Consider the following 27,981-nt stretch of genomic DNA (forward strand, 5'->3'; position numbering starts at 1 on the left):
TTAAGAATTTGTGGCAAGATTTGAAAACAGAGGTTTACTGATTCTCTCCATCCAATCTGACTTGATCTTTTTAGCTTGCATGCATAGCACAAAGTGTGGCTGAAGCTAACACCATCTAAAATGTGAAACATGGTGGTGGCAGCATCATGCTATGGAGACTGTTTTCTTCAGCACAGACAGGAAACCTGGTCAGACTTGATCTGAAGATGAATAGAGCAGAATCAAGGAAGACAGCCTGTTTATAGGCTGCAGAAGAACTGAGAATGGGGTTTCACCTTCAAGCAGGAAAACAACCTTAAACATAAAGCCAGGTGGCAGCCAAGGGCATGGTTTAGATCAAGGCATATTTATTTGTTAGAATGACCTTTTCAAAGTCTACACCTAAATCATATTTTGCTGGCCCTTAATGAGGCAATATGATTCTAATTGAGAATTCACTATATGCAAATGTAAGCATTTCTGGGCTAGGCCAAGGCTCCACTATTTTATGATCCAAAAAAGGCCTTAGTTCCCTTTCAAACAAAACCACAAGTGACATGCGCCATGGAAAGTGTCATGTCAATTCAGGCACGTCATCTGATTCATTTATCTCATTCTTATTTCCTTGTTTATGTCATCACTCGTAGATCTTTTCTTTTTTTTTTTTTTTTTTTTTTTACCCAGATGCAATCTCAGGATTAAAGCAGAATCACGCAATAATATTCCTGGTGCATTTTGATTAATCGGACATGGCTTCTATGAATACGGATGAGGGAGCCACACATAAGAGAACAAAATAACCAACACAAATGGATTAAAGTACCCTGCTCAGGGCAGCCAGAAAAAACAACCTGTCTCCTGTAGGTGGATTTGCTAGCTGGAAGACATGATGATGGTGGTGGTGATTTCCTCCCCACTTTTTGTGGGTGGATCCCTCCACGTAATGCAAAACGCACCATTGCGTTTGCTTTTCCTGCTTCCTACAGCCGCGTCGCATCAGCAGTACAGAGAGCCGCAGCTCGGAGATGTCCCTGAAGCTCTCAGCGGACAGGAGAGGAAACCCCCGCACTTTGAGCTCCTCTGGACGGTTCGGACAGCAGCGGAAAGACGGCACTTGTTCTCGGTGAAAGCTTCTTTTTGCGGGCTGAAGGATGAACATTCATACGCGGGTGAAGAGCAGTAGGACCGAGCATCACCTCGGAGCTGAGAAAGCGCACTTTGACAAGCAGCAGGTAAATATCGTACACGGACACGGGGAGTGGACGGATTAACCCCAGCCTTGGAGTGGAAAAATGCGGGAATTTTTAAAGGCCTGCTGCGGGGTTTGACGCATAGGCCACATTTACAGCCAACGAATTAATTCAGAAATTAAAGCTTTAATGAGAAAATCAGGTGTCCTAAAGGCCTTACAGATTCATCACGGACCTACTTCCATTCAAAGCTAATTCACCATAAATTAATCCTGTTTGCTTGTCTGATTAGTATTATATCTAAATTATTACTTTTATAATTTGTAGATGTAGTCATTCCGTTTTCAGAGCTGGATTTATCCTTAAGGTGCTTGCTGTAGTAGAAAAGTGAATAATGTGCAGTGGCGGCACTAATGGGGGCCAGGGGGAGGCATTGATCACTTCAATAACTTTTCTCACACTCCCAGTCAGTCCTATATGCATACTATTTATAGCTAAATAAATTTATGATAGGAGAGTACCTATTTCAATAATGTGCATGTAGTTCAAGATTTGGATTAAACTTTGTAAAATAGCTTTTTATTGGATAATATCTGCAGAGTTCTCTTCTGTGAAATTTCTTTAATTTTGTCCTCAAATCAGAGACTAAAAGTCAGTCGCAGCTATGTGTAGTCACGGCACCCATTCCTCTCTGAATCCAGTCCTTCCTGTCCAACCACCTTTTCCTTCATTGAAAACATTTCATTCTTACTCTTTCTTTTTTACAGCCTCCTTCTTAGCTTTAACACTTCAATAGGTCAATGCAAACAGTTTATCCTGATATTCCTCTTAAAATAGGTGTATTTAGTTGGGGCTCCAGCTTTAATGGTCGGATTCTTTGACCAGTAAGCCATACTGGGAGCTACAGTATAACTTACTCCCCAGTGTGAGAGAGAAACATGAGATTCAGATGAGTCAGATGATCAGTAACAAAACAAGCTGTGGAGCAGCTCCCCGGTGGTTCAGATCCTCCAATATTTTTGTTTCTGAAATAGCCTGAGCCTTTGCTTAGCCAACGTACATTCCTGTCAATGTTTTATTTGCATATGAAGCACATGCAGAGATGAGGAGCCTTGGCATTTTAGACTTCAGGAAGGCAGGCCTCTGGAAATAAATATAAACTGATCAAATGTGCATCACCATTTTAGTTTTTTGAAAATGAAGCAGTACGAAACGGATTAGAGCCATTAGTCTTACAATACGTTTGACTATTGCTGGTCTGTTGTGCGTCAATGATGTAGTTTGTGAAAGTGCTTGAAACCTGTTACACAGATGGATGAGGAGTATTTATCTGCTTGTCGCCTTTACCTGACTGCAACCATTGCAGCTGAGTGAGGTTGGATTTTTATCGTTAGAGCTTCTGTTGTTTTTTTTTTATTGTACGATAACAAAAGCTTGTTTAAACTGTTTTCAACTGGTGCTTTGCTCCCCCCCCCCCCCCCCCCCCTTGTTGTTCTTCTTTGGTTACGGCCCTTAACACTTTTTATTCAGCTGAATTATTTTATTATTTGTTGACAATATTTTCATTAAACGGGTAGCTGACAAAAATTATGATAATCTCTGCTCTAAAATGTACAGTGATGTATCATAAACAGAAAAAGCCAGAAGATAAATTTCAAACCACCCTGATCAGTGGAAGAATTAACCCTTAACCAAAATATTCTGGTTGTGACATCCCTATTGGTCTAAAACTAAAATGTAAAAATTCTCCCTAATGACTCATGGGTAAAATGTAAGACTTTCTGAAAAAAATGCTGCACTTTTAAAATAGTATTTTAACCTAAGAAAATTCTTGATGCAATCACTCATTGGCTTGCATTTTGAGGCTTCTTTGCATTGGATCTGCTGTGTATTTGTACCTCCTAAACGTCTTCTCTTTACAACTATAAATTGCCATGAATTCAAACACTAAGCTCATAAATAGTGTCCACATGTGTGAAAGTTTACCTTATTATTATAACTGCTCTGTCAAGTCCTCAGAAGACTCCTATAAAACACTGGTGAACAAACAGCATCATAAAGGCATTGAGCCATGTAGGGGAGACAGTGAACATGTGTAAGAAGCTCATCTAGTCAGAAGAAACCAAATTGAGCCTTTTGAGTGACAGAAAGCTGACCCCTCACATCACCTTAAACATATCATCCCCACAGTGAAACATGGTGGTGGCTTCATCATGCTAAAACAATACTTTTCTTCAGCAGGAGCATGGGGAAGCAGGTTCATGGTGAGATGGATGGAGCTAAATAAATGCAGAGGTGTGAGATAGGGGTGGAGGTTCACCTTCCAGCAGGAGACCAACCCTAGATACAGAACCAGAACTACAATGGGTTGTTTTAGATCAAAGCATATTCATATTTTGAAACGACCCAGTCAAAGTCTAGACCTAAAGCGAAATTTACAATCTGTGGCAAGACTTCAAAAATGACTTTACAGACGCTGTCCATTAAAGCTGACTGAGTTTAAGCTATTTTATAAAGAAAAATGGGTAAACATTAAAGATGTGTGAAGCTGGTAGAGTTATACCACTGAAGACTTACTGCTGTAAGTGCAGGGAAAGATTGTTCTGCCATTTACTGAATCATATGGGCGGAATACCAATGCACATCACACTATTCATTTGAAGCCATGTATCATCCTCCTTCCACTTCACAGTTATGCACTAACTTGAGTTGGTGTGTGACCTAACATCCACAAAATTATAATTAAGTTTGTGGTTGAAATGTGATAAAATTGGAAAACGTTAATGGGGGGTTGAATACTTTTACAAGCCTCTGTGTTTCAGGTTCCATCTATACATGAATTGTGCATCCAGTCAATAATCTCCTTTACTGTTTTAGCCACACAACGCATGATTTGGTTTGCTGGATTTGTTGCTTTAGCGTTGCTCAGCTCCAGTCCTTGAGAACAACCTTTAGATCCACCGCTTCTTCATCACATCTGAATCAAATGACTGAATCCCCTTTATCAGCAGGTCATTCAGCTCTGCAGAGGCCTGGTAGCAAGTCTTTTGTTTTATTCAGATGTGTTGGAGAAGGGATGCAGCTAGAAGCATGCAAACAATGGAGGAAGTTTTGTTGTGTGGTTCCTGTATACCTATGGATCACACAATAACCCTTTTCACATTCATAGCAAGACTGGTGTAGCCTTGTTGCAAATTGGTCTCCAGCTTTTAAGAAACACAGGTGGAACAGGTGAAAATCTAACTACTATGCAAGATTATTAAATATTTATTGATTTATTTACTCATCCAAGTTGCCAACTGAAGTAGTCACAGAGCTGTTTTTTGGTTAAAAGGGGGGGATGTGATTTAAGAACATCATGTTTGAAATATTGTTTCCATTCAATTGAGTCAGAGATTTTTTTTCTGTATAGAAACACTAATGTGCCTCAATTAATCATGTATGAATTACAAATATGCCCATTTTCTGAAATGGTTAAACTACTGTGAAACCTCAGACTGGTGTATTGCTGCTAAACTTACTTCATGTGGTGTTAAAACAGAAATTACAGCTACACTATTCCTTAATGGAAGATATGATATTTGCTCTAAGAAATGTCCACCAATTTCTTTAAATCTAAAAATGAAATTGGTGATTATTGAACTTCAATGTTGTCCATGCAACTTTTAATATAGTTATAACAGCAGATACTGTTAAATGGTTGATACTGTAGTTTAATTGTCACTGATTCCTGACTATATATATATTTCTAGAAACAGGAAAATGAAGCAATTATGTAACATCCTGACTTAATCACTTATCAGGTTACTCTCTATTGAAGCAAACAAATATTTAAAAACTCCAGACTGTACTGATGTTACATTTTGACCTGAGTACCAAGGTGAACCGTCTCTCACAGAGTCTTGCTTGTGTTTGTGTATCTGTGCTGTAGTGTTTGCCTTTCCTCACTCCTGTTGCCTGAGCAATCACCCATGTGAATGAGAAGGAGGGGGGATGGGAGTCCTACAAGGTAAACATAGCCACTGAGTTGGAGTTAACACTGAATGAAGTGCACAGTGGTTAGTAAAGCACGCAGATTTTTGTGCTGAGCCTTCCTGTCAGCATTCATCAACCTCTGATTATAATTTCCAATACATGTGTTATTGGAAAAAAATCTGCAGTCTTGTTTTTTTTTTGTGTTCATCCTGAAAGCATTGTCGGTGTGAAATAGTTTTATTTATTTATTTTTGTCCTGTGCCGCAGAGTAGCGTTCACTATTGTTGCCTGAGGGCCAAGAAAAAGCCCAACAGATTTACTTTCACAAGTGGAGCAATACAGCTAAACTTTAAAGCTCTGCTTGATATTTAGAAAATAAAATTTATTAGAAACTGCTTTCAGATTATTTCAATTGTTACGGACACAGAGACAGAAATGAAAAGGAAAAAAAATAAGAAACACGAAAGACAGAGAGGTGGGGAAGGGAAAATGGGAGAGAAGGAGAAAAGAATGGAGGAAAGAAAGAACGATGAAGAGAACACCTGACTTGCTTCTACACCTGCAGAAACGTTCATATCAACAGCTTTTTTACCAAAAGGTGCACAGTACTTATGAATGCAAGATGTATTTAGTGGTAAATGTGGCTTAATATAGAACATTTCTGTATCTGTTAACACCTAAATCTAAACACCTGTGGGTCTGAGTGTGAGCGGGCTTGTGTATACAAGGTTTCTCCATTTACACACCGATCCCCAGCAGGTAGTGTGGCTGGGAGGAAATAGGCCCCTCATTTGATGGGGGGCCTAAACCAATCCAGGAGAGGTAGCAGACCAAGACCCAATCTGACACAAAAAACAGGCACACATAGTCACAATCACACATTCCCACCCTCATGCGTACACATAAAAACACTCACACCCACGCACCCATGTAAAGACAAACAACAATGGACGTCATACACTCACTCACACTCCCCATATATACTCTATACTCCCAGGTCCCGATACCCCATAGGGGCAACCAGCCCGCGGACCCAGGTGGTGGTCCCCTTCCCCGGGGGTGGAGACAGGCAGACCGCCTCAGCACCTGAACCTGGGCTTGGCTAGCCTGGGCTGGTGCCTGAACCTGAGCGACCCGGACCTGGACCCTGACCCCTCGCACCGACCCCAGTCCCCAATAACCCCCACCCTCATCCGGAGAGGGGGCCATGTACAAAAGAGGGATCTACGTGGTCCGAACTAGCCCGCCAACCAGAGCCGCCACAGGATGAAATAGTCCCAACCAACCCCCCAATGAATTCCGATCCTAACCCCATGAGCCCCCCACCCCCAATGAACCCCAACATGAATTTTCACACATGGCCACCCCCAACCAGGACACAGATATCAAACACATGCCACCATACCCAAACACCATGAATCCCCTCTCCACAGCACAGGGGCACACCCCTACAGGTGAGCTTTATCCCCGAAAAGCCAATGGAGCCACACCCACACAGCGCAAGCTCCACACACTGCCTTGCTCCAATCACCCCCGCCGCATCCTGCCCCCACCACACAGCGTGCCACGACAGCAAGGCAAACGGTAAATGCACTAGGTTTTGACACTCTTCGGTTTATTGTTATTGAGAGAAGAAAGCTAAAATTTGGCTGTTTTTGGACTGAGCTGTTTGAAACTGCAGTCAAAAGATGTAAGAAGCTATTTTAAAGGGATCTGAATATTCAATGGCATGTTGAGACATGTCTGTGGTTCATTCAGGCTCCAATAGAGTGAGAGAGAGCATTACTTTCAGCAAACAGGACGGCTGAATGGAGTACAGGAAAAAAGCTCTGTTTTATCCAATCAAGCTTCCAACCTCTGTTTGTTAATGGAAGGCACTAAATTTGGAAATGTTTGCAGCCATTTGTAAATCTCAAAGTTAAGGTGAAGCTGTAAGTCTAGCTGCTAAATATGGTTTAAAATATCACTTCCTTAATAATTTTGACTTTGTTATAATATAATAGTGAAACCCTGTTTTCCAGCGACTGCTCACTCATGGGGCATGATGACATATCTACTAATGTAAAAAATGACTGCTCACTCCAGGAAAGCTGGTAAAGATATTACTAAAGATATTTTAAATGCTGTTTTTACAGCTTTTTTAAAATCACAGTTCTTAAAGAGAAAGTAAAATTGGTATCACCAGGTCAAAGCTTTCTAAAAAGTGCAGATCTTAAATTGACCGGATCAGTTTATGTCTAGTTGAACATTTTAAGCAAATCTTCAATACATTTTTTTCACTCTCTGTCCCCAATACAGATCCAGTTTAATTACGAATAGGCATTTTTGTATACTGAGTTGAAGTCTGATGAAGATACAGTTTTATACGTTGTCCTTTTAGGGTGTACATATTAAAGGTTCCAATATGCATGGGTTCTATTTATTATTTAGTTATTGCCATAAGAAATTAACCATGTGTGATGAATGTGCTGACAGGGGCATTTTAATGGCGTTAATACAGTTTCCACTGCAACATACAGTGCAGGGACCTTTCAGTTAGGACTGTTAAACAGATATGAGAAGAACAAGACATCCTTTGTAGGCCACTGGGCAGATTTATTGCCTTTTGTTAATGTGGGAGAAGTTGAACCACTTCAGTCAGAGAAGGGAGGCATGATTCAGCTCTTAAAGAGAGAGAAACAACACAACAGAAGTTAATGAAGAAACCTAAAAAAGACTTCAGATCCTTTGGATTATATTTCCAGGTTCACAGGAATTAGCTTCATAAACATCTAATTGTTCAGTGCCTATCCTTTATTAACTATCCTTCCTCTTTCTGATGCACCACCCAGTCTAGTGGTGCATTCCTTCACCTGAGCTTATAGCTGTTAAAGTCGGTGACCTTGTCAGGCAGATCCCTTGCAGCTGACTGTTGAATTAAGCAGATAAAGTCCTGCAGTGAGTGCCTTCACCTCAGGGCATTATGTTCAGAGAGAAGCAGTGAAGGTGAAGTATTTTTGCTTTGACTTCACCACTCTGTCTTTCAAAACAATACTTATGGAGATGCTGCTGAAAAACTTAGACGACCCGGTAAGGAGACACGCCTTGCATTAAAGAAGCTTACAGTGCTTGAGTGCAAAAGTGTGTGTGTGTGTATGTATGTGTTACTCCACTAATGCTAGCTGGCATTGGACCTTATGGCGGGCTTTGGATTTATCCAGGCTGTCCCTCTCTCTCACTTCTCTCCGCCAGTCAGAGGGCGATTTTCTATCATTTAAACGAGATGCAAACCTAAGTGTGTGAGCATTGCACAGTCTACAGTATCAGCATCTGCAACTCCTAATTTGTGATCGGCGGATTAAATCCTGAAAGATCAGCTTTTATTTTTTTCTCTTTATTAATTGCATCCAAACTAAGACGTCCCACCATTTTTGTTCTACAAACTCATCACCCAATATCATTCACTTTGGTGCACTTGTTAATTAAAAATTACATAAAGCCTGGGGATCTATGCTTTGATTCATACATAGAAATACCAACTTATTATCAGTTGGGTTTTAAATTATTACCTTGAAAAAAGACCCTGCAGCTCATTTTATTCTCTTCCTAATATGTTAGATTTAAATACGTTAGACCTCAAGGAAAACCAGACATTTGTATCAGCTGGAAAAATCTCATGCATGTATACATTTGATAAATAATCCTGAAGTTCTGTTATTACAACTACCTAAATACCAAAAATTTCTGCTCTATCAGAATTTATAATGTTTCTGGTAACATTATGTTCTAATTAATATGGCACAAGAATTTAGCTTAAACTATTTAAAATATGCTGATTTTATTCTCCTAATTGTACAGTATATTCGGTCCGTTTCCAGCTCCTTACTCACACTTGATGTGCTTTTTCCCTCTCTCCGTTCTCACTTTTTTTTTTCCTGAGAGCCATCCTGAATGTAGTCTGAGAGTTTCCCTGCAGCCTTGCTGCTCAGCAGCCATCTGTTGAGGCCTCTGTGCCAGGCTCTGTGTGCCAGAGCGCGTCCCCCTATCCAACCCAATCTTCTTCCCCGGCTGTCGGCCTTCCTCCCCCAACAAACCCCTCATTGTCACACAAACGTCCACACTAGCTCTCTTCGCTTGCCCAGTGTAAACGAGGGGCATGCAGTTCATTTGAGTCAGAAAAGGGCAGGGGGGGAGTCGCTTATAAACAGATACGTCTTGTTTTGCCCAAAGTGGAACCCCTCTCTTAACTCTTGTCTGACTATTAATGCTCTGATGGTTATGTGTACATGGATTTGAGTGGTGACTCCCAAGTATCTAATGCATTAAAAGGCTTTTATAGACTTGTTGAATTAAGGCCTCTACCACTGAGGTCATGGTTTGCAAAGATAAGGGTTTCCAAACCAGCAGCATTTAAGAGTTAGACCAAAAAAAAAAAATTGTGATGTTTGGGTTCTCATTGTAGTGCAGAAAATTTATTTTGTAGGGATGTCAAAATTTCTTTTTCTTTGATATCAGTCAAAAAAGGAGCCTTTTGTTCTAAAGAAACATCTGACTCCACTACAGTCTTTGATAATCTCCTGCTGACCACGTTTTCATGCTGAGCAACTTGCTAAGTTGCTCAGCATGCTAGTGTTAGGCTAATGTTTAGCATTTTATAGCATTTTTATTGTTTGATGTGACTCAATTTTTTGTAACATATTACAATGCAGTTTCAGATAACTTTGGTGGCAAAATTTAAAAAGTAGTCTTTCACTGCATCATAAACTTTGAAAAGTGCTTTGATTGACATGTCATTATTTTTATTGAGTAGTGTTTCATTTGCTCTTTGCTCTGCTTTTCCCCACAACACAACCCACATCAGTGTGCATTATATAACATAGAGAGATGGCGAGCTCCAGCAGCCAATTCAGTCTGTCTTTTGTAGTGAATGTCACTGTCAACGACTTTCAAAAAATTTGCTGCGCAAATTGCAGATGCACAGCAAATGAGCGGTAAGGCTGACGTATAATCACAGACAGAAAATACAGAGAACTTTAAAATGTCTTGATGGAAACCTGGAGCCGATACTTATGATTATGATGGAGGAAGTTGTGTTGATGATTTAAATCTCTTGTGTGAACCTGAAAGAGAACAATACCACCCCTACTCGATTTTTATCTGAAATGGCTATTTTGCCTTTTTAGAGTCTGATTTATTTAGAATACCAGTGCGGTGGAAAAATAAATGTATTAAATACATTTAGTTCACATATTGGAATATTCCAATAGTTATTCATTATTCCTTATTTCTTAAAGCTGTAGCTGTTCTGTTTACATACTCTCCTCTCTGTTGATTCTTATCCTTTGTGTCACATTTTGTCTATATTTTGTTTCCTTTTCTAATGCGCAATATTTTCAGTAACAAGATGCTGTAAACATGTCACCGTGATACAGCAGCTGAGTAAGCTTGTGTTTTGTTTTTTTCATTATATTGAACGAAAACTATATATGTTTTTTTTTAAGAGGGTTTACTAACCCTGTGTGTTTTTTTTTTTTAAAGGATTGCTTCTAAAAAATTAAAACATCAAACTTAAGGGTGATTTATAATGTGTGTTTAGAACAAAGGCCTTTAGTTAAGTCCCCAGCTCTGAGATGAAGGTGCTCATGGCTTAAATAGGCAAATGAATGCACTGCGGTTCATTCTCAGTTTCTGTAGCTGTGGTTGTTCTGTACCCCAGGTTGTATTTAAATCCAGAAGATATACAGATCCTGAGGTGTTCCTGTTCCTCCCCCCTATTTGTTTCCCAGCCGTACTTGTTTTACCTGCTGGACAAGTTGCAGAACCGCATCTCCAGTCTTGCAGTGATGTCGAGTCTCTTACAGATGCCGCCTGCTGCAGTAGGATTTGTCGTCTTTAACAGGAGTTACCATTGAATATTCAACACAGAATCCTTTAAGTTTCACAGATGGGGACCTGAATGTGCTGTCTTTGTGTTGCTAACTGTTTCTGCCTGTGGCTGTGGTCAACTTGATGTCAGCCTAAGATAGCTGATTAAATCAGCAGGAACAAAATTTTACTTCCTCCTCTTCCTCAAGCTATTTTTAGATCTTTGTCTGGATTATTGTTTTTTATTTGTCAGAACTTGTTTGTTCATAGCTTGGTCTTTTAAAAAGCATTTCCAATCAATTAGACACAATAAGGTTAAACATTTAGTGCTTGTCAGTGCATATTATGTACTGTAAGTTACGTCATCCGGCCCTTTAGGTTTTTAAATGCCATTTGAGCTCACCAAAAAACCTGAACACGTTCAGGTGAGGCAAAATATAAATAAACAACATCCAATGTGACATGTTTATGAAGACTAAAGATGCAGAAATCTCAACTAATTTAACTCTTCTCCTTTCAGCTCAGCAGCATCAGCAAAGCCATAAACAACACAGAGACGCCTGTGAAGGAGAAACATGCACGACGTATCCTTAAAATGGTTTCATTTTTATAAACTTCATTGTTTTAAAAAGGACAACATGATTAGAAAGCATATAAAGTTCCATAGAAAGTGCCGTCTTCTGGGTTTTCTCTGATTTGATCTGTGCTCTTCTCTCAAACATGTTTTTTTTTATTTTTTATATATATATATTCAAATGTCTCTAATAGCAGCACCAGCAGTGTTGTTCAGGTTTAACACTTGTTCAGACCACAGTCAGTGCAGTCTCAAATTTGGAAACAAGTCTGTAATTTGTCATAGGTGTTATTGGTACCAATGCAATGTACTGATGCTTGGAAAGTAATTCTTGACCTCTTGTGATACCCATCCCAACCTTCTGGATTCGATTTGTCTCAGAAATCAGAACTCGGATCTGAGATTGACACCACACCTAAGCTGACCGTGTTCTTAGTTGTAAGTTATAATACCAGTGGGATCTGATTCTTGAAGTCAATTACTAGACTAAATACTGTTTGTGCTATAAGCCAAAAACAGTATTTTCTCTTTCTATTTTATGCATTTAAACACAAAAGAAACTATCAAAAGTGCAAATAAACAGTTGCTCTGCAACTTAACCTACATTTTATACGCGCAGCAACAATATTGGATAGGTACTTTTGTTCTGTTTAGAGAATCATAACTTCAGGAAGAAATTCAATTGATTTGGATCTTTGGAAAATTGACCTCAGAATACTAAACAAATGCAGCATAAGCTCCTGGTTTTGTAGTTGGAAACTAAAAAATTGTGATAGTTTGCAAGTGCCCAGTTAAGGTAATGCAGTTCACCTTGAAGTACAGATGGGCAACTTTCATATTGTTTGTTGTTATTGGAAAACAATTGTGATAAGAAAATTGTTTGCAAACTCAAAAAATTGACAGTATGGTTGGAAATATTATTTCTGCTATTTGAAAATTTTTTACACTTTTGGTTCCATGAGAACATTTGTAAACATCAAAGCATTTTGATATACAGTATGACTGAGTTCAATTATTGTTTGCTGTTTAGTGGTACAATTATCCTAATTGTTCTGAAGTAGTCTGTTGGATAAAGAGAAAGTTTATTTTAGAGCAGTATTAGCTTTGTGAGGCTTTAATTGAATTTTAGTGCCAAAGGTATTGTGTCACCTGCCTTTACACGCCCTTATGAACTTGAGTAACATCCCATTTTTAATACATAAGAATTAATCTGATGTTTGATGTTGCTGAGAAGACTTTCCAGAAGGTTTATGAGTGTGTTTAAATGATATTTTTACCATTCTTCTAGAAGCCTATTTGTGAGGTCAGTCAATGATGTTGGATGGAAAGCCCTGACCAATCTTCACTCTACTTTATCCTAAAGGTGTTCTATCAGGTTGAGGTCTGGATTCTGTGCAGGCCAGTCAGGTTCTTGCACGTCATATTCTCTTATCCATTTCTTTATGGACCTTGCCTTGTGCATTGTTGTGCAGTCATGTTGGCACAGGAAGGAGCCATTCCTAAACTGCTCCCACAAAATTGTCCAAACGTTTTATTGTACTGAAGAATTGAGTTATTTTCAGGAGTCCAACTCTTATAAAACGGCCCCATACCATGATCCTCTCTTCACCAAACATGCAACATAGGCTACCACTACATGGCAGAGTTGCTGCAGTGTTTTCTCTTCTGAGCCTCACAGGTCAGATGTCAAGACAGTTATTTTTGGTGATGCCAACACAATCCTTTCAGCACATTGTAATGAAGCAGCAGATTTCACAGTTTTTTAACAGTGTGCAAATAGGAAAACTGTTTTTGGTAGGAGGACTGTATAATGTATAGCTTTGTCTAATACCCAAAAGTGCCAGAAATAAGAAAATGTTCATGTAGAATAGCAGAGGTTCAAAATGTCCTCTTCATAGTGTGTCCTGATTAATAGATGTGTTAAATATCATGCAAACATACAAAAAATGTGAAATTATCTTTTAAATCAAAACAGTTGTGTGGCAGTTTGTTTTTTCCTTAACAACATAAACAGGAATCATCTTGGGGACACACAGGGAGAAGGGAGCTTACACCTTCTGGTCGTACGCACAGGGTTTTCCTCTGGGCAGCAGCTCTATCTTGTGCTGGAAGTTCTGCCATGTACTGCACAAAATCCTGCGAGATGGCCACCACAACGTAAGGCAACCAGCTCCACTTACCAGACTGTAAACCGACAAAGGCAAACCGTGTGATTAAAGCGCTTGCAAGTTGCATTTGACTCTTCTAAAAACACAAAACTTTGTAGAGAATAAAATCCAAGCTTATATCTCTCAGTGAATGGGATTGATGCTCCACACAATATTAGTTAAGCTGTTTATTTTACCTCTGCAGGTCCTTCAAGACTGCATGCGACATCACGGTACTCTAGCTGAAGTTGGGAAACTATGGGTGAGTCCCAGCATCTTTTTTAATTCAATTTTATTGTTTTTAAAGTTTTTCCTAATTTCATTTTTATTTCCCCCTCGTTTTGTTTCCAGAGCCACCTCCATGACAAATATGGACAGCTAGTGAGTCTGTATACCAAGCTGCACTGCACAAAGATGGAGTTTCATGTAAAGGTACGTACACCCTCTTTTACACATGCGTAATGCAACAAAGCTCTGGCTGAACCTCAAGGTTTACATCTGCGCAGCATATGGAAATCCCACCAAACCTGGAGGTGAAGGATGAGGTTCTGGAACGCACTGCGGGGACGGACATTAATAATGTGTGAGTTTCAAAATGGTTAACATCTGATGAAAGTTAACCCCCCTCATCTTTCAGTGCCGGAGCTTCGTTGTGCATTGGTGGGGCCTTCTTTCTGTGTGACAAATGTATCAACTTCTGTCCTGCAGGTTCCAGCTCACAGTAGAGGTGTTCGATTACATGGATGGAGAGCTGAAGCTGGCCGAGACAGGTGAAAACAAAAACTCCTCCTACCTTTTTTTTTTTTTTCTTTCTGTACTGCTTTCTCAGGCAGGAGAAACCTGAGCTGCGGCCGAGGACTGCTGCCATTACACCTGATCTATTTGTGCACGAATAATACTTTAGGAAGCATTACTGTAAGAAGCTGATGGTTGGTATGTCTTCACATAGACAGGGAACAACTGGATGCAAAGTGTTGAGGGACTCAGTTTATTTTAAACTCCTCTTTACTTGTGTTTATTGTTTCACCATAGAGGAAATGCCAGTAATCGGGGCTCATTAAAGTGATTTCCTCCTGTTTAGCAGTAATGACATGCTCCTCCCAGGCCTGGAGGGTGGAGGTCCAGTGTCACAACACCAGAAACAAATTTTGCAACTCTGCTTGCAATATCATATGGATTAAAAAAAACTCTAAGAAGTGTTTCCATGGTTCAAACGTTATCATCTGAGCTGAGTATATGTGCAGAGAGATGTTGTCACGGGTTAAATGCAACACAAGCAGCCACCATCATTTGGCACGCCAAAATTCAATAAAACAACAATTAAAAACATCTTTAGGTAGATATGTTTAATTAAGCCGATTGTTTAATTAATTAATGTTTAAAGATTTTTATATTTAATTTTGAATTTAGTACAGAGATTTGATCACAAGTAATTTTTCCAAATCAAGTCTCAAGTCTCTTACGACTTAAATAAACGTTTTCTCCTCAAATCCACAACATCTCGGTTACTTCTAAGCCTGCATCGCTGTAGGTTAGGACACCTGTGCTTTAGGCTTAAATTACCACATGAACATCTAACATTTATCTTTCAGTCTTTTAATGTTTATTAACATTTAATTTTTAACAATTTAATATGCAGTTCACCATCCAAAAATCAGCTAAAAGCTGCTTTATATAAATATGAATTATATGATCAAATGTAACATTTAACCCATTAGTAATATAAATATGCATTTATGCTGTGAGAATGTGAAATGTTTGACCACTGAGAGTTTTTTATTTATAAAACATTTCACTATCCATATAATTGTATTTAATCACTTACATATTTTAATAATTAATTATGAAATTATTTAATTACTAAAAGTATTGATGTAAGATTTTTTATAGTCCAGTTTTCAAACCGTGCTTCAAATCCTGAACTCAAATATTTAAACTTAAATCCAATGGGTACAACATGATCAATAACTGACTGTTGACATGACTGATGCCTAATTGTGGTCTGTCTTTGTTTTCTCCTACAGTGTTGCGCCAGCTGAACGCATCCATGGCCGTCACCAGCCTCACATCGGGCCAGTGTCGCCTGGCTCCGCTCATCCAGGTTGTCCAGGACTGCAGCCAGCTCTACCACTTTAGCGTGAAGCTGCTGTTCAAGCTGCATGCCTGTAAGAACACCTACTGCCTTCAGGGAAGTCACTGCAATTTATTCTGTATGTGTAAAAAAAAAAAAATAAAATGCATTATAATTTCAGGTCTGCCTGCTGATACCCTACAAGGACACCGTGACCGTTTCCGTGAGCAGTTCAACAGGTCAGTGAATGCATCAAGGTTTCTGTCTATCAACGGGCGTCTACAGGATAAACCTGCTCTGCCCTGTTACCACGGCACTTTAAACCATAGCTACAATTTTGCTCAACACAGCTGAGCATAATTGTAAAGTTGAAGAAGAATAAGACATAGTTTAAAAAAAATTTGTTCACAAATTAAAATTTTAAAACTCGGGCGTGTATTTGTATTTAGCACCCTTTAGTCTGATACCCCTTAATAAATTCCAGTGCAGGTTATTGTGCTCAGAATCTGTCTGTAAAACATGTATTATTTTCCTTCCACCTCACAATAATGCACAATATTGTGTTGGTTTGTCACATAAAAACCCAATAAAACACATGGTGAGGTTGTACTGTGACTAAATCTGGAAAAATAAAAAAATATCCTATCATGCCAAATCCCATTTGGCATGATAGGAATAGTGTTCTACATATGATCAGATTGTGCAGATTTGGTACTATCTGAATCTGTGATGTTGTTTACCCCATGCAACGAATAGAAAGCTGACTAGAAGTGGAACTGCTGATGGATAAGACTGTGTGTAATGTGCAGTATTTTGTGCATTGTTTTTGTTTGCACAGCCTGAAGAACTTCTTCAATAGAGCCCGAGAGATGGTGTATTTTAAGAGGCTGATCCAGATTCCCAGGCTGCCTGATGTAAGGGAGGAAAAATGACTTCACTGCTGCTGAGTCACAGCCCCATTTTGGGTGTTACCGACTTAATTAAAAATCCCAGAGTGGTTCTGTGCTGCCTACAAGATCATCACTTAAACTACAGTTTGCAGACATTTGATCAAGCAATGTTGGATGTGTGCTTTTCTTCCAGTCTCCACCTAACTTCCTGCATGCAGCAGCGCTGGCCAAACATGTGAAGCTGGTGGTTGTTATCCCTGATAATGATGACCAACAAGACGATGATGACGATGAACCAGAGCCACTCATCGAGGTCAGCCATACCCCGACATCCAGCATGCAGTCTCAGCCGCAGGTTTGTCTCACTGGTCACAGGTTTATAGATGTGTACAGTGTGTTACCTGGTGTCTAAACATTCTGGTATTCCTGTTTGTATTCAGCAGGTGGACATTTTTGATCAGGCATTTGGACCTCCAAATGGAGGCTTCGATGAGAGGTGAGCCAGTTGACCTTTTTAATTGTTGAACTGATTATAAGGTTTTTCAGTACTAGCACACTGTGACTGTTGGAGGTTTCTGTCTGGCAGGGATCTTCAGATTGACAGCCTGAAGTCAGAACTTGAGCTGCTAAGAACTGAATTGGAGAAAGTGAAAACAGAGGTCAGGATTGTTGAGTACCTTAATGCTTCAGTGTCATTATTTTTCTGTGTGCGACTGAAAAAAGCCATGATTTTCTATGTGCAAAGGAATCTGGATTATGTGTTTTGCTGGATGCAAATGCCAAATGCCATTCCTGACATGAGGAATGTGGCGAGTAGACTCTGAATGTCAGATGACCAAAGTCTACGTGCCTCACTTTTTTAGGAATTGGCTCTGTTTATTTTACAGTGCCTTGCAAAAGTATTCACACCCCTGGACATCTCCACATTTTGTTACGGAACAACCACACACTTCAATAGTTGTTTGGAGGAGATTTTGTTATATTTTTTACAAATAAACCACCTGAAAAGTGTGGCATGAATTGTATTCAGTCCCGCTTCTTCTTTCCCTAATGAGAAATCATTATCATGGTGACAAAGGAACACAACAGGCCTATCAGGGATAAAGTTGTGAAGACGTTTAAAGTAGAGTGAGGCTAAGAAAACAATATCTCAATCTTTAAACATCTCACAGTGCTCTGTTCAACACATCATCTGAAAATGGAAAGAGAATGGCACAACTGCAACCGTACAAAGACATGGCCATCCACCTTAACTGACAGGACAGACAAGGAGGGCTTTAAAGAAGCAGTCAAAAGGCCTACAGTATCTGCTGAAATCTATAGCTCTGGTGAATCTGTCGGCAAGCCATCTAGACACAGCAAGCATGTGGAGAGTTCTCTGGTCTGAGACCAAAGTTGAACATATGGCCTACATGCAAACTGTTATGTGTTATGGTAACTAACAGTGCACATCCCCAAGAACACATGAAAATATTGTGGCGGCTGCATCATGCTGTGGGAATTCTTATTTTTGGCTGGGACAGAGAAACAAATCAGAGTTGATGGGAAGATGGATGGAGCTAAACACGGGTCAATCTGGGAAGAAAAATTGTTGGATTATGCAAACGACTTCAGACTGGGGTGGAGATTCACCTTCTGGCAAGTCAGCAACTCAAAACATTGAGCCATAGCTGATGTAATGGTTTAGATGAAAGCATATTCATGTGATTCAATAGCCCAGTCAAAGTCCAGACCTAAACCCAATTGAGAATCTGTGAGAGAAGGTGACAAAATGTCCAGGGTGTGCCCAGGGGATGTGAATACCTTTGCATGGCTGTTAATTTGTACTTATAATAGTTATTCTAAACTCTGTTTCTCGTTTTTGGACCTAAAGGCTCAACGCTACGTCACACAGCTCAAGTCCCAAATCAACAGTTTGGAGGCAGAGCTGGAAGATCAGCGCGTGCACAAACAACATGCACTCGTGGAAAACGAGCAGTTACGCATGGAGCTGGCGGCAACCCGCCACCGAAATGCAGAGCATGAGAGCTTACAGAGCACCTTCATTGAGGCAGAGAGTAAGATGTTTTTATAAAACACATGTTTAGCTACTGCTGCAAGCACGGGCAAGATATTTCAATCTGACCCTCTCTGTCTGTGAAGGAAAGGCACAAGCCACTGAGCAGCGATACAATAAACTGAAAGAGAAACACACAGAGCTGGTGGCCAGCCATGCTGAACTGCTCCGCAAGGTACAGACTCCAGACCAGCTCAGAGATGTTTGCTTTCAATTACCTGTCTCCACCCGGCCTTGTATTAAAACGCTAAATGTGTTAATGTGCTAACAGAGCGCAGACACTGTTAGGATGCTGTCAGCCACCCAGCAGACTCAAGAGGAAGTGGAGAGGACCAAGCAGCAGTTGAGCTTTGAGGTGGAACGGGTCAAACAGGATTCTGATATGAAGGTTGGTGTTATGTTTTAACTTTGATCACAATGAATGTGTGTGTGTCTGTAATTGTATTTAACAGTGGTGTATCTGCAGATGGAGGAGCAGAAATTTGAGATGGAGCGACTGAAGAGAGATCTGGAAGAGAAGATGGCAGAGGTGAAGCGGGTTAATTCGACTCTACAAAGCAGCGAGATGGTGAGAGTCCTGCAGATGTCCTGCGAAATCAGCTCCATTCAGTTATCATCAATTCTGCTGGCGAGGCGCAAGGCTTTTCTTGATGAATTTTTCCTTCCTTCGCTCACGGCCCTCTGCCTCATATGGCTTTTTTCATCCTCCTCTATTTTTTTCTCGCCAGACCTCATTGGAAATGAACAGCAATATGACGGCTCTGCAGGCGGAGAAGGAGCGTCTGATGCGATCTGTGAGAGAGAAGGAGGCGGAGCTGTCATCTTTGCGGCAGGAGGCGCAGCTGCAGCAGTCGTCGCTTCGGCAGGAACGGGAGAGGAGCAGCAGGGAGCTGGGAGAGCTGCAGGGCAAGCTAAGGGAGAAGGTCAGCCATAATGCAGGGACCCCACAGTTACATTTTAAACTAAGCAACTGAATAAAAAGCACAGGGGATCATCGTTAATGTGAAATAAATACATGCCCTGTCACAGGTTAAATTAATGGGAACTATGATTTTCCCTCAGGTCGAGTTTACAAGAACCTCATGAAAACGGATCATCCATAATTCATCTTTTTAAATGTAAAGTCAATAGTCGGAGTGTATATATAACAGTCAGTAGAAAATGACTCAAAAAGAAATTTATTTAAATTACTTTCACAATAGACGTCAGACATAAGTTTATTGAAGACTGTAGCTGTATGTGGTGAGTCAGATATATCTTTAAAAATCAAAGGCTGCTCTGCAGAAACTCCTGTTGGGACAAAATATCTGTTGCTGTCAATAAAAACTATTACTGTACCATCCAGAACACCATTGGCGACTGTAATACTGAAACATTGTTGCCTTAGTTTCGTTTATAAAGATACCATTTATTTTATTTCTTCTAAGATTAATATTTAAATTTCCTTGCACATTCCTATTCTGAAGTGACCCTATTGGTACTGGGGTCAAAAACGTTTGATCGGCACATTCCTGCACTATAGACAAAAGTTTCAGAAGCTCCTGGTAATGCACTCTGCTGTGCATTTTTTAGTCCCCTAAAAATCCTGTCTTAACAATATTTCTGCAGACAACTGTTTTAATAGCAGTGTTTAATTTTATTGGTTCTCTTCATGCAATGTAGTGTTGTTCAGGTAACGACTGTTACTTGAGAGTAGTCATAGCAGTGGGTGGTCCCTATATGAAGCATTGCATTCATTCTGCTAAACTAATGCAGATCCAAGAGTTCCAGACCGCCTCTGAAGGTGATCCGAGCCAAGCCATTATCAGTGCGTCAGTCTAGATTAAAGCCCAACATTTTTTATACGTCTGGCACATTTCAATTCCATTTGACCAAGCAGTTTGCTTGTGATCAGAAATGAGATGGACAGCTATGAAAAGATAAAAAACACTGTGAAAGGAGTATCAATAAATATGGCTTATTAAAATTGTTTTATACACCGTTTTAAAAATCTGTCAACATTTTTTTTTTTGGCAACACCACAATCAAGCCCTTCTTATAATTGCTGGCCCGCTGTATGCATATTTACTAGTATTTTGCTGATTCATCTGATGATGAGCTCCACCTTAATCAGGCTGGTTTGCTATTTTCACAACAATCTTATCAGAAGCAGCAGCTGCCGTTGTTTCGGCTGGTCAGTTCGGAAGCTTTGCTCAGCAGAGATTCAAAAGGAGGCCCGACACGAGTGACTGTGTGGGCAACACTGCAGATTACTCACTGCAACATGCAAAACCGCTACAGTGACTATTCAGACCTATTGACAGATTCATTTATTTACTCGATATTTAAATTCTTTACTAAGACAGATGTGTTGCTGATGGGCTGGATGAGTTATCCTGATGCATGCATAATGTACATAAACATCGTTTTTATATTTGTGTTGTTTTTTTTTTTTGTGCTCTTATGTGTAGACTAGTGTCGAAGAGCAGATGAAGAAGAAGCTTTTGGAGGAGCAGTTTGCTCTGCTTCAAGGCACCATAGCAGAAGCTGAGAACATCATCCAAGATGCTGTTGCCAAGCTGGATGATCCTTTGCACATACGCTGCACCAGCTCTCCAGGTTGGGTTCCCGCTAAATCTACATAGTGCTAAAATTAGGAGCAGCTATATCTGGGATTATACATTCTTACTTGTTCTTCACATACAGCAATGCATGTATAAAGACGTTTGATTTTTTAAAATTTCATTCCCTACACAGATTATCTCATAAATCGGGCAGAGGCCACGCTGAGCTCCATCGACAAAATGAAAAGGGGGCATGCAGATTATCTGCGGAACATGGAGGGTGAGTTCCTGCACTTTATGACGCACTGTGGGTGGTTTGTAAGGTTATCTAATGTAACCATCTGTTCCCTTAATTTATGCTCTTGTAACCAGATGCTGGCGGGCTCCTGAGGTCTCTGACCCAGTTCTCCCACTTGGCTGCGGACACGATTGTTAATGGCAGCGCTACGGCACACATGGCACCCACTGACCAAGCAGATCGTAAGGAACTTTCTTGGAAACAGTTTTCCTATTTTCAACCACTGGATATACTTCCTACAGCATTTATTGACTTTACAAAACCAAAACACACTTCCTCCATTACATGCTTGTGCCTGCAGAAGCACTGAACAAGCCTGGCAGAAATGTTGCTGACAGTTTATCTTTGCCCTGCAGGATTGACCGAGAACTGCAGAGGCTGTGCCACTCAGAGTCTCCAGTACCTAAAGGAGCTGAAATCAAAGAACACCCTGCAGAGGGCTGATCCGGCTTCTGTTCAAATGATCGTGCAGAAAATCCTGTACCTGGGTCAGGTGAGGAGAAACAGCAGGATTTATACAGAGATGTTGTGCATCACAGACTCTTGGCCTTCACAGTGTGAACCTTACAAAACAGAATTAGGGTGCTTAGGATAATACAGTTTTAGATTGTTTTTCCAATTGTGACTGCTGGAGCAGATATTTATATACATGAACACTGCATCTAAGATCAATACCTTATTTTAATGTTAGTACACCATGCCCCATGTTTGCTATCATGGTGGAACTTTCATTTAATTTGCTCAAAATTACTCTTTTACAGTAAAAAAAAACAACAACAAAATTCCATGTTTTATTGGCTTTTTATGTGATGCACCCAACACAGAAACGTGTTTTTTACTAATAAAAATCTGAAAAGTGTGGCATGCCATTATTCAGCCTCCTTATACTCTGATACCACAGAAATTAATGACCAATTAAGAGTCCCCCTTAATTGGTCATTGGAGTCCACCTGTGTGTTTTTTCAGCATAGATACAGCTGTTCTGTGAGTGTGAGCTGGGTTCATTCTAGCGGTAGCGATATGACCATGTTCAGTCATGAAGGATTAAAGCATGCCTATGATCGGCGAGAGCAGTGAGGATTATTGCATCGCCCGTCAGGGAGATTTTATCTGTTGGTGTTCAGTACTCTTGAGTAAGATGGAACCGTATTATTGTCCTCTTTTTTTTTTTTTTTACTTTAGCTTTGTAAACTTAGATGTTTGTAGTAAGAGTACATTGTAATTGAGTGGTGTTGTCTGATGTTTACCTTTTTTAATTCTCTAGTTTTTCAGTCTGGCTAAACCATCTGGTGGAACTTGAAGTATTGAAGTATTCCAAATGGTTTTGACACAAGTTGGCAAAATTGTACAAAATGGATTGAAATTGATATGATCAAATTGCTATTTTTGGCTAAATACTTTATTACATTGGGAAATTATGGGTAAAATTAATTTTTGGCCTTACTGTTAAAATAAATTGTGATGATATTTTTGCCCTACCGCACAGCCCTAGTATAAAAAGTATCTGTGGTTATATTGGTACTGCAGCTCAGAAATAGATTCATCTCTTCATATTGTCAGTAGTATATTCTCTGAAAACCTTGAAAAATGTAGACAAATCTAACCTTTTAGTTTAAGATCATTTAGTTGGGGCAACAATACCATGTAAACATTACCCATGTTAGGAAATGTTCTGGGATATAATGCTACTACAGTAAATGATTGGATTAATGTATGGCTTTCACACATCTTTAACTGGGGATGCCATCACCATGTTTCCCTGATCAACTCTAAATGAAGTCTGAGAGATGGCATCTCAATGCTTTCTAATGTTGCTGTGTGAGACCTGAAGAATCACTTTTGACACTTCTGTTTTTCTTTTACCCTTTTCATTGGTGCTTTTTGTAATATGCTTTTAAGTCTTTTCTTTTTCCACCTAAATCCGGGCTGCAATAGTTTTTAATGCATTTTCTATTTAGGAGCTGCGGCCGAAAGGAACGGACATTCGTCAGGAAGAGCTGGGGGATCTGGTGGATAAGGAAATGGCAGCAACATCAGCAGCTATTGAGCTGGCTGTACGCAGGATTGATGTAAGTGATGGTGTACTTTAGTATGCCCTGATCAAAAGACTTATTTTAAGATATAATGTTTTGACTGTAGATAATAATTGTCCTGTATGGATTTCAATTTAGGAAGTGATGAATCAGGCACGAAAAGACACATCAGGAGTAAAACTGGAGGTCAATCAAAGGTTCGTTCTTTTTTTTATCTAAATCAATTCAAAACTAATCTGTAACACCCACGCATTAGTTCTTCATGATGGTGTTCTTGTCAGTATGTTCTCTTTAAATACTTTTATTAAATCCTACTTTTAACATCTGTCTTTTCCAGAATCCTCAACAGCTGCACAGATCTGATGAAGGTAGGAGTTTTTCCTCTTTTAACCAGTTTCCAAAGCTGTCATAGACTGACTAGCATAGTGTGTCTTTTCGTTCATCACAATCCCTGTGAACATATGTGGGTTGTGTTTCTTGCTCATTTTCACACCCACTCTCCTTCAGGCCATCCGCATGCTGGTCATAGCGTCCACAGACTTGCAGAAGGAGATTGTTGATAGTGGGAGGGTGAGTCACTGTTTTCTAAACTCCCAACTCAAATTAGACAGCTTATTTATCTCTAAATACAGATACAGGTTGTGTTGTTCCATTCAGAAAGCTCCTCTAAATGTACCAATGTGTTGCTCTTTAAGGGTGCAGCAAGCATTAGGGAGTTCTACGCCAGAAACTCTCGCTGGACCGAGGGACTCATCTCTGCTGCCAAGGCTGTGGGATGGGGAGCCACGGAGTTGGTGTGGGTTCCTGTTTACCTTGTTGCTTTGCTGCTTATTTTAAATTCTTCAAGCAGAAAAGTGACTGAAGAGTTGTAATTTTCATGGTTCTAATTATAGAGAGTCTGCTGATAAGGTCGTGCTGCACACGGGTAAATATGAGGAACTGATAGTATGCTCGCATGAGATCGCTGCGAGTACAGCACAGCTGGTCGCTGCTTCAAAGGTAATCATCTAACATGTTAAAACATTTATGTTTTAAAATGGTGGAAGGGTACCACTTCACAATAAGACCATCCTTAGAAAAGTGGTTAACAATAAAGACTGATGAGGTTATGTTTGCTGGAATCAACCATCAGTGCATAACTCGTCTTGTTGGCGAGCCAAGACAAATGTAGTGATGGCAAAGTCTCCAGCTTACATTTGAGTTCATAAAGTGAAGATATTTATGATTATTCATTCAATGAGGAGGGGGAAGGTGGGAGAAATGTTATAGTAGCTTGGAGAACTAACAAACCTGCCCTTTCTTTGTGGTGAGCCCTTCTACAACAGTGGTGAACAACCATCTGTGTCAAGAACTCAAATTTGATGCAGCAAACTTTGCAGGAATGACAGCATTCATATTGATATAGTCACTTCTGCTCCAGTTCTGACCCACAATGCAGTGGCTGTGCAAGTCTAACATTTCTCCCACAAGTTAGTCCATGTTTCACTCGTGACTTTTTAACTGCACTGCAGTAACAAAGCCACCAAACGTCATGCCGCTGACACTATGATGGCATTCAAACTGTTTAAGTCCATATACAGTTAATTTTCTCCTTCATTTTAATCAGGCACGTAAGAAACAAATGTGGCTACAGCCAGTTGTCATTAAAAATAAGCACTTTCTTACCTGATAAATAGTATCTTCTCATAAACAACCCCTGCAGTTGCCTCTGTGGTCTGACTGTTGATTCCCCGCTCAAGCTATCTGTGCTTTTTGTTGGGTTTTTACTATTGTTATTTATTGGGTAAACATATTGTAAAATGGTACCGGCTGGAGATTTACTGATAAACGGTTAATTAACTACTGATTAGTTATGTCACTTGGCTCATAGAGGTATACTTGGAGTCAAGTAAAAAAAAAATAAAGTGGTGGAAAAAAAATAAAAACTTTACATTTTATTTTTTCCACTTATTTATTCTAGATTGATTTGATCTTTTCTAAATGGTAGAACAGCAAAAAACCTTGAATATAATTCAGCTAAATCTGATTGGGCATCCTTGATGGCATCGGGAAAAAGAAACTATTGAACTTCTTTAAAAGAAATGCCTGATTGTTACCTTTGAACAGATTTCTTCTTAAATTCAAAGTTCTAAGCTCAACAAATAATCCGCCTGCCAGCTGGTTCATTGGATTGATGTTGAAAAGGAAAACTCGAGGTTGTTTTTAGCTGAAGGTTGTCTAATTCCTCCAAGGATGACAGTCTGATCAAATGTTCTGATAAAAATTATTTGGGTGATGAACTCACATCTAAACAGGGCTTTGACAATAGCAGAGAAGAAAAGTCTACAAAATGTTTTAATGTAAGCTTGGATTTCAACTGTATGAGAGACAAAGATTAAAAAGTCAAACATCTGATTCCAACATAACAGGATAGAGGAGTTGGAAAGAGTTTCTGGAAACAATTAATCTGCAAAATGACAGGTTCCCAGATATCAGACATGATGCGTTTTCTGGGTCTGAAGCAGAAAAATTCAAGTGGTTTCCCTAAACCTGTTCTAATCACTCTGATGTCCTCTTATGGCCCCAGGTTAAGGCTGACCGCAACAGTAAGAGGCTGGGCGTTCTCCAGCAGGCCTCTCGTCAAGTCAATGAGATGGCAGCTAATGTGGTGGCCTCAACAAAGACGGGCCAGGGAAACCTGGAGGACAAAGGTGGGTGCAGATTTATTTGTGTAGAAGATCAACAGAAACTTTAATCTCTAACACGTTTTGTGCTTTAAACAAACAGATCCTATGGACTTCTCTGGGATGTCTCTCATCAAGTTGAAGAAAGAGGAAATGGAGTCACAGGTAGGTTGTGCTGCTTATCATGACGTTGTTCTACAAACTACATCAAAGACGGCCTTTATTAACAGAAGCGTCTGGCTAGTAGCTTTAATGCCATATTTGAACCATGAACCAGCACAATCAGTAATAAAATTAGCCACGAAAAGCTTTGAAACAGATTTTTATATTAAGAAAAAGATAAAGAAGTGTATCAAACATTAGTCATAAAAAACACCTTATATATCACCGTTATATCCTCAGGTGAAAGTACTGGAACTGGAAACTCAGCTGGAGAACGAGCGTATGCGTTTGGGTGAGCTCAGGAAAAAACACTACAACCTGGCTGGAGTTCCTCCAGAGCAGGTTCCTGAGCGGAACGGTGACACCCCATCACCGCTCCAGCCTGCGCCTCCTCTCAGCATGTCCCCGAAACTCAGCAAGCCTCCCCTTGGGAGGAAACCCACACTCTCTCAAAAACCCAACATAGCATCTAAACCTTCGGTAAGAGTCACTGAAAACAAGAACATGTCGAACATAAGAAAAAAGAAAATCACTTGTGATAAAACATTTCTTCTTTTTCACGTTGCAGTTCAAGTAAATGCAGATGCAGAGAAATGCTCCACTGCAGGATGACCGGATTAAGTGAAGAGACAGACAGCCTTTTTGTAAATATGCAGCTCTTTTTGGTTGCATACTGACAATCCAGCGTCAACTTTCTTCTCATCATTTTCCTTTACTTTTATTCTTCTTTTCATTCCTTGTTTGCCAAAATCTTTCTTTTTTTTACTCATAATGCCTTTTAAGGAATGCTGTGTTTATTCCTGTTTTTCCTTATATTTTTAATGTTTAATATTAAGAACGTTTTATTTTAGGCATTTTTTTTTTTTCTGTATGACTAACAATTTAAAAATTAAAACTACTGCTCATTTTTTTTAATGTAAACTTCAATCTAGAGCACAATCTTAGCAACATATCTTGTAGATGAACAGTCAGATTTAATCATGTTTATGGCAGCCTTATTGCACACTCTTGGATGACATTGTTTTCTCACTATACTCTCTTCTGTGTTGTTATTTATGTTGTTATGGGGGTTAAATGGAGACTGGGAAATCGCTTAGTGTGTTTATGTTGCAGAAGTCTGATATACCTCTAGCTTTGCCTTTACGTGCACATTTGCATTTTTTCCTTAACTGAACAAGACTGTATCAGACGCCTTGTGTAATACTTCACAGATTAGGTAAATATTGCTTGTAAATATATACAGTCTGTACAGGAGACAGCTACTTACACTACTCTTATCTCACGAATGTCCCTTTAAGAGGAGAATGGAGATACTATGTCAAAGCATAGCTGGACCTAAAGCTTGCACACATGTAGGTGTCTTTAATTATCAAACGCTTCTTGTAGGCTGCATATATAAATTTAGGGTTAGTTGACATGCAACTTTAAGGCTTCTCTTTAAGCCTGGGAGCGTTTTCCAACAGGGTCTTAAAATGTATCTTTGTTTTTCTGTCCTCACCTCTTTAAAATGTATTTTTACTCTCAGATCTATTAATATATATTTTAGCAAAGATACA

The 27,981-nt window shown here is 39.7% G+C and overlaps 1 protein-coding gene across 3 annotated transcripts; it reads left to right on the forward strand.

Annotated features, from left to right (window-relative positions):
• The first annotated feature begins 346 nt into the window (after positions 1-346).
• On the forward strand, positions 347-27,977 carry hip1rb (huntingtin interacting protein 1 related b). 3 transcript variants are annotated; one of them, XM_047382419.1, is made up of 32 exons: positions 365-1,211; positions 11,509-11,572; positions 13,577-13,719; positions 13,915-13,971; positions 14,061-14,141; positions 14,216-14,292; positions 14,418-14,479; positions 15,734-15,874; positions 15,962-16,019; positions 16,619-16,694; positions 16,864-17,025; positions 17,114-17,166; positions 17,257-17,329; positions 18,544-18,727; positions 18,813-18,901; positions 18,998-19,114; positions 19,193-19,294; positions 19,455-19,649; positions 21,177-21,324; positions 21,463-21,549; positions 21,642-21,749; positions 21,924-22,060; positions 23,526-23,636; positions 23,739-23,797; positions 23,938-23,968; positions 24,108-24,170; positions 24,296-24,396; positions 24,494-24,599; positions 26,167-26,290; positions 26,367-26,428; positions 26,666-26,905; positions 26,994-27,977. In XM_047382419.1, the coding sequence occupies exons 1-32, from the start codon at positions 1,131-1,133 to the stop codon at positions 27,000-27,002; spliced, it is 3,201 nt and encodes a 1,066-aa protein (XP_047238375.1). In that variant the 5' UTR covers positions 365-1,130; the 3' UTR covers positions 27,003-27,977. The 3 variants fall into 3 exon arrangements, 2 of the variants coding, with proteins under 2 accessions (XP_047238375.1, XP_047238374.1); XM_047382418.1 differs by having other exon boundaries at positions 375-1,211; positions 17,111-17,166; XR_007040783.1 differs by lacking the exons at positions 26,367-26,428; positions 26,666-26,905; positions 26,994-27,977 and having other exon boundaries at positions 347-1,211; positions 17,111-17,166; positions 24,296-24,394.
• Positions 27,978-27,981: the final 4 nt, after the last annotated feature.

The sequence above is a fragment of the Girardinichthys multiradiatus genome, chromosome 12 (genome assembly GCF_021462225.1).
Source record: "Girardinichthys multiradiatus isolate DD_20200921_A chromosome 12, DD_fGirMul_XY1, whole genome shotgun sequence".
Taxonomy (NCBI): Eukaryota; Metazoa; Chordata; class Actinopteri; order Cyprinodontiformes; family Goodeidae; genus Girardinichthys; species Girardinichthys multiradiatus.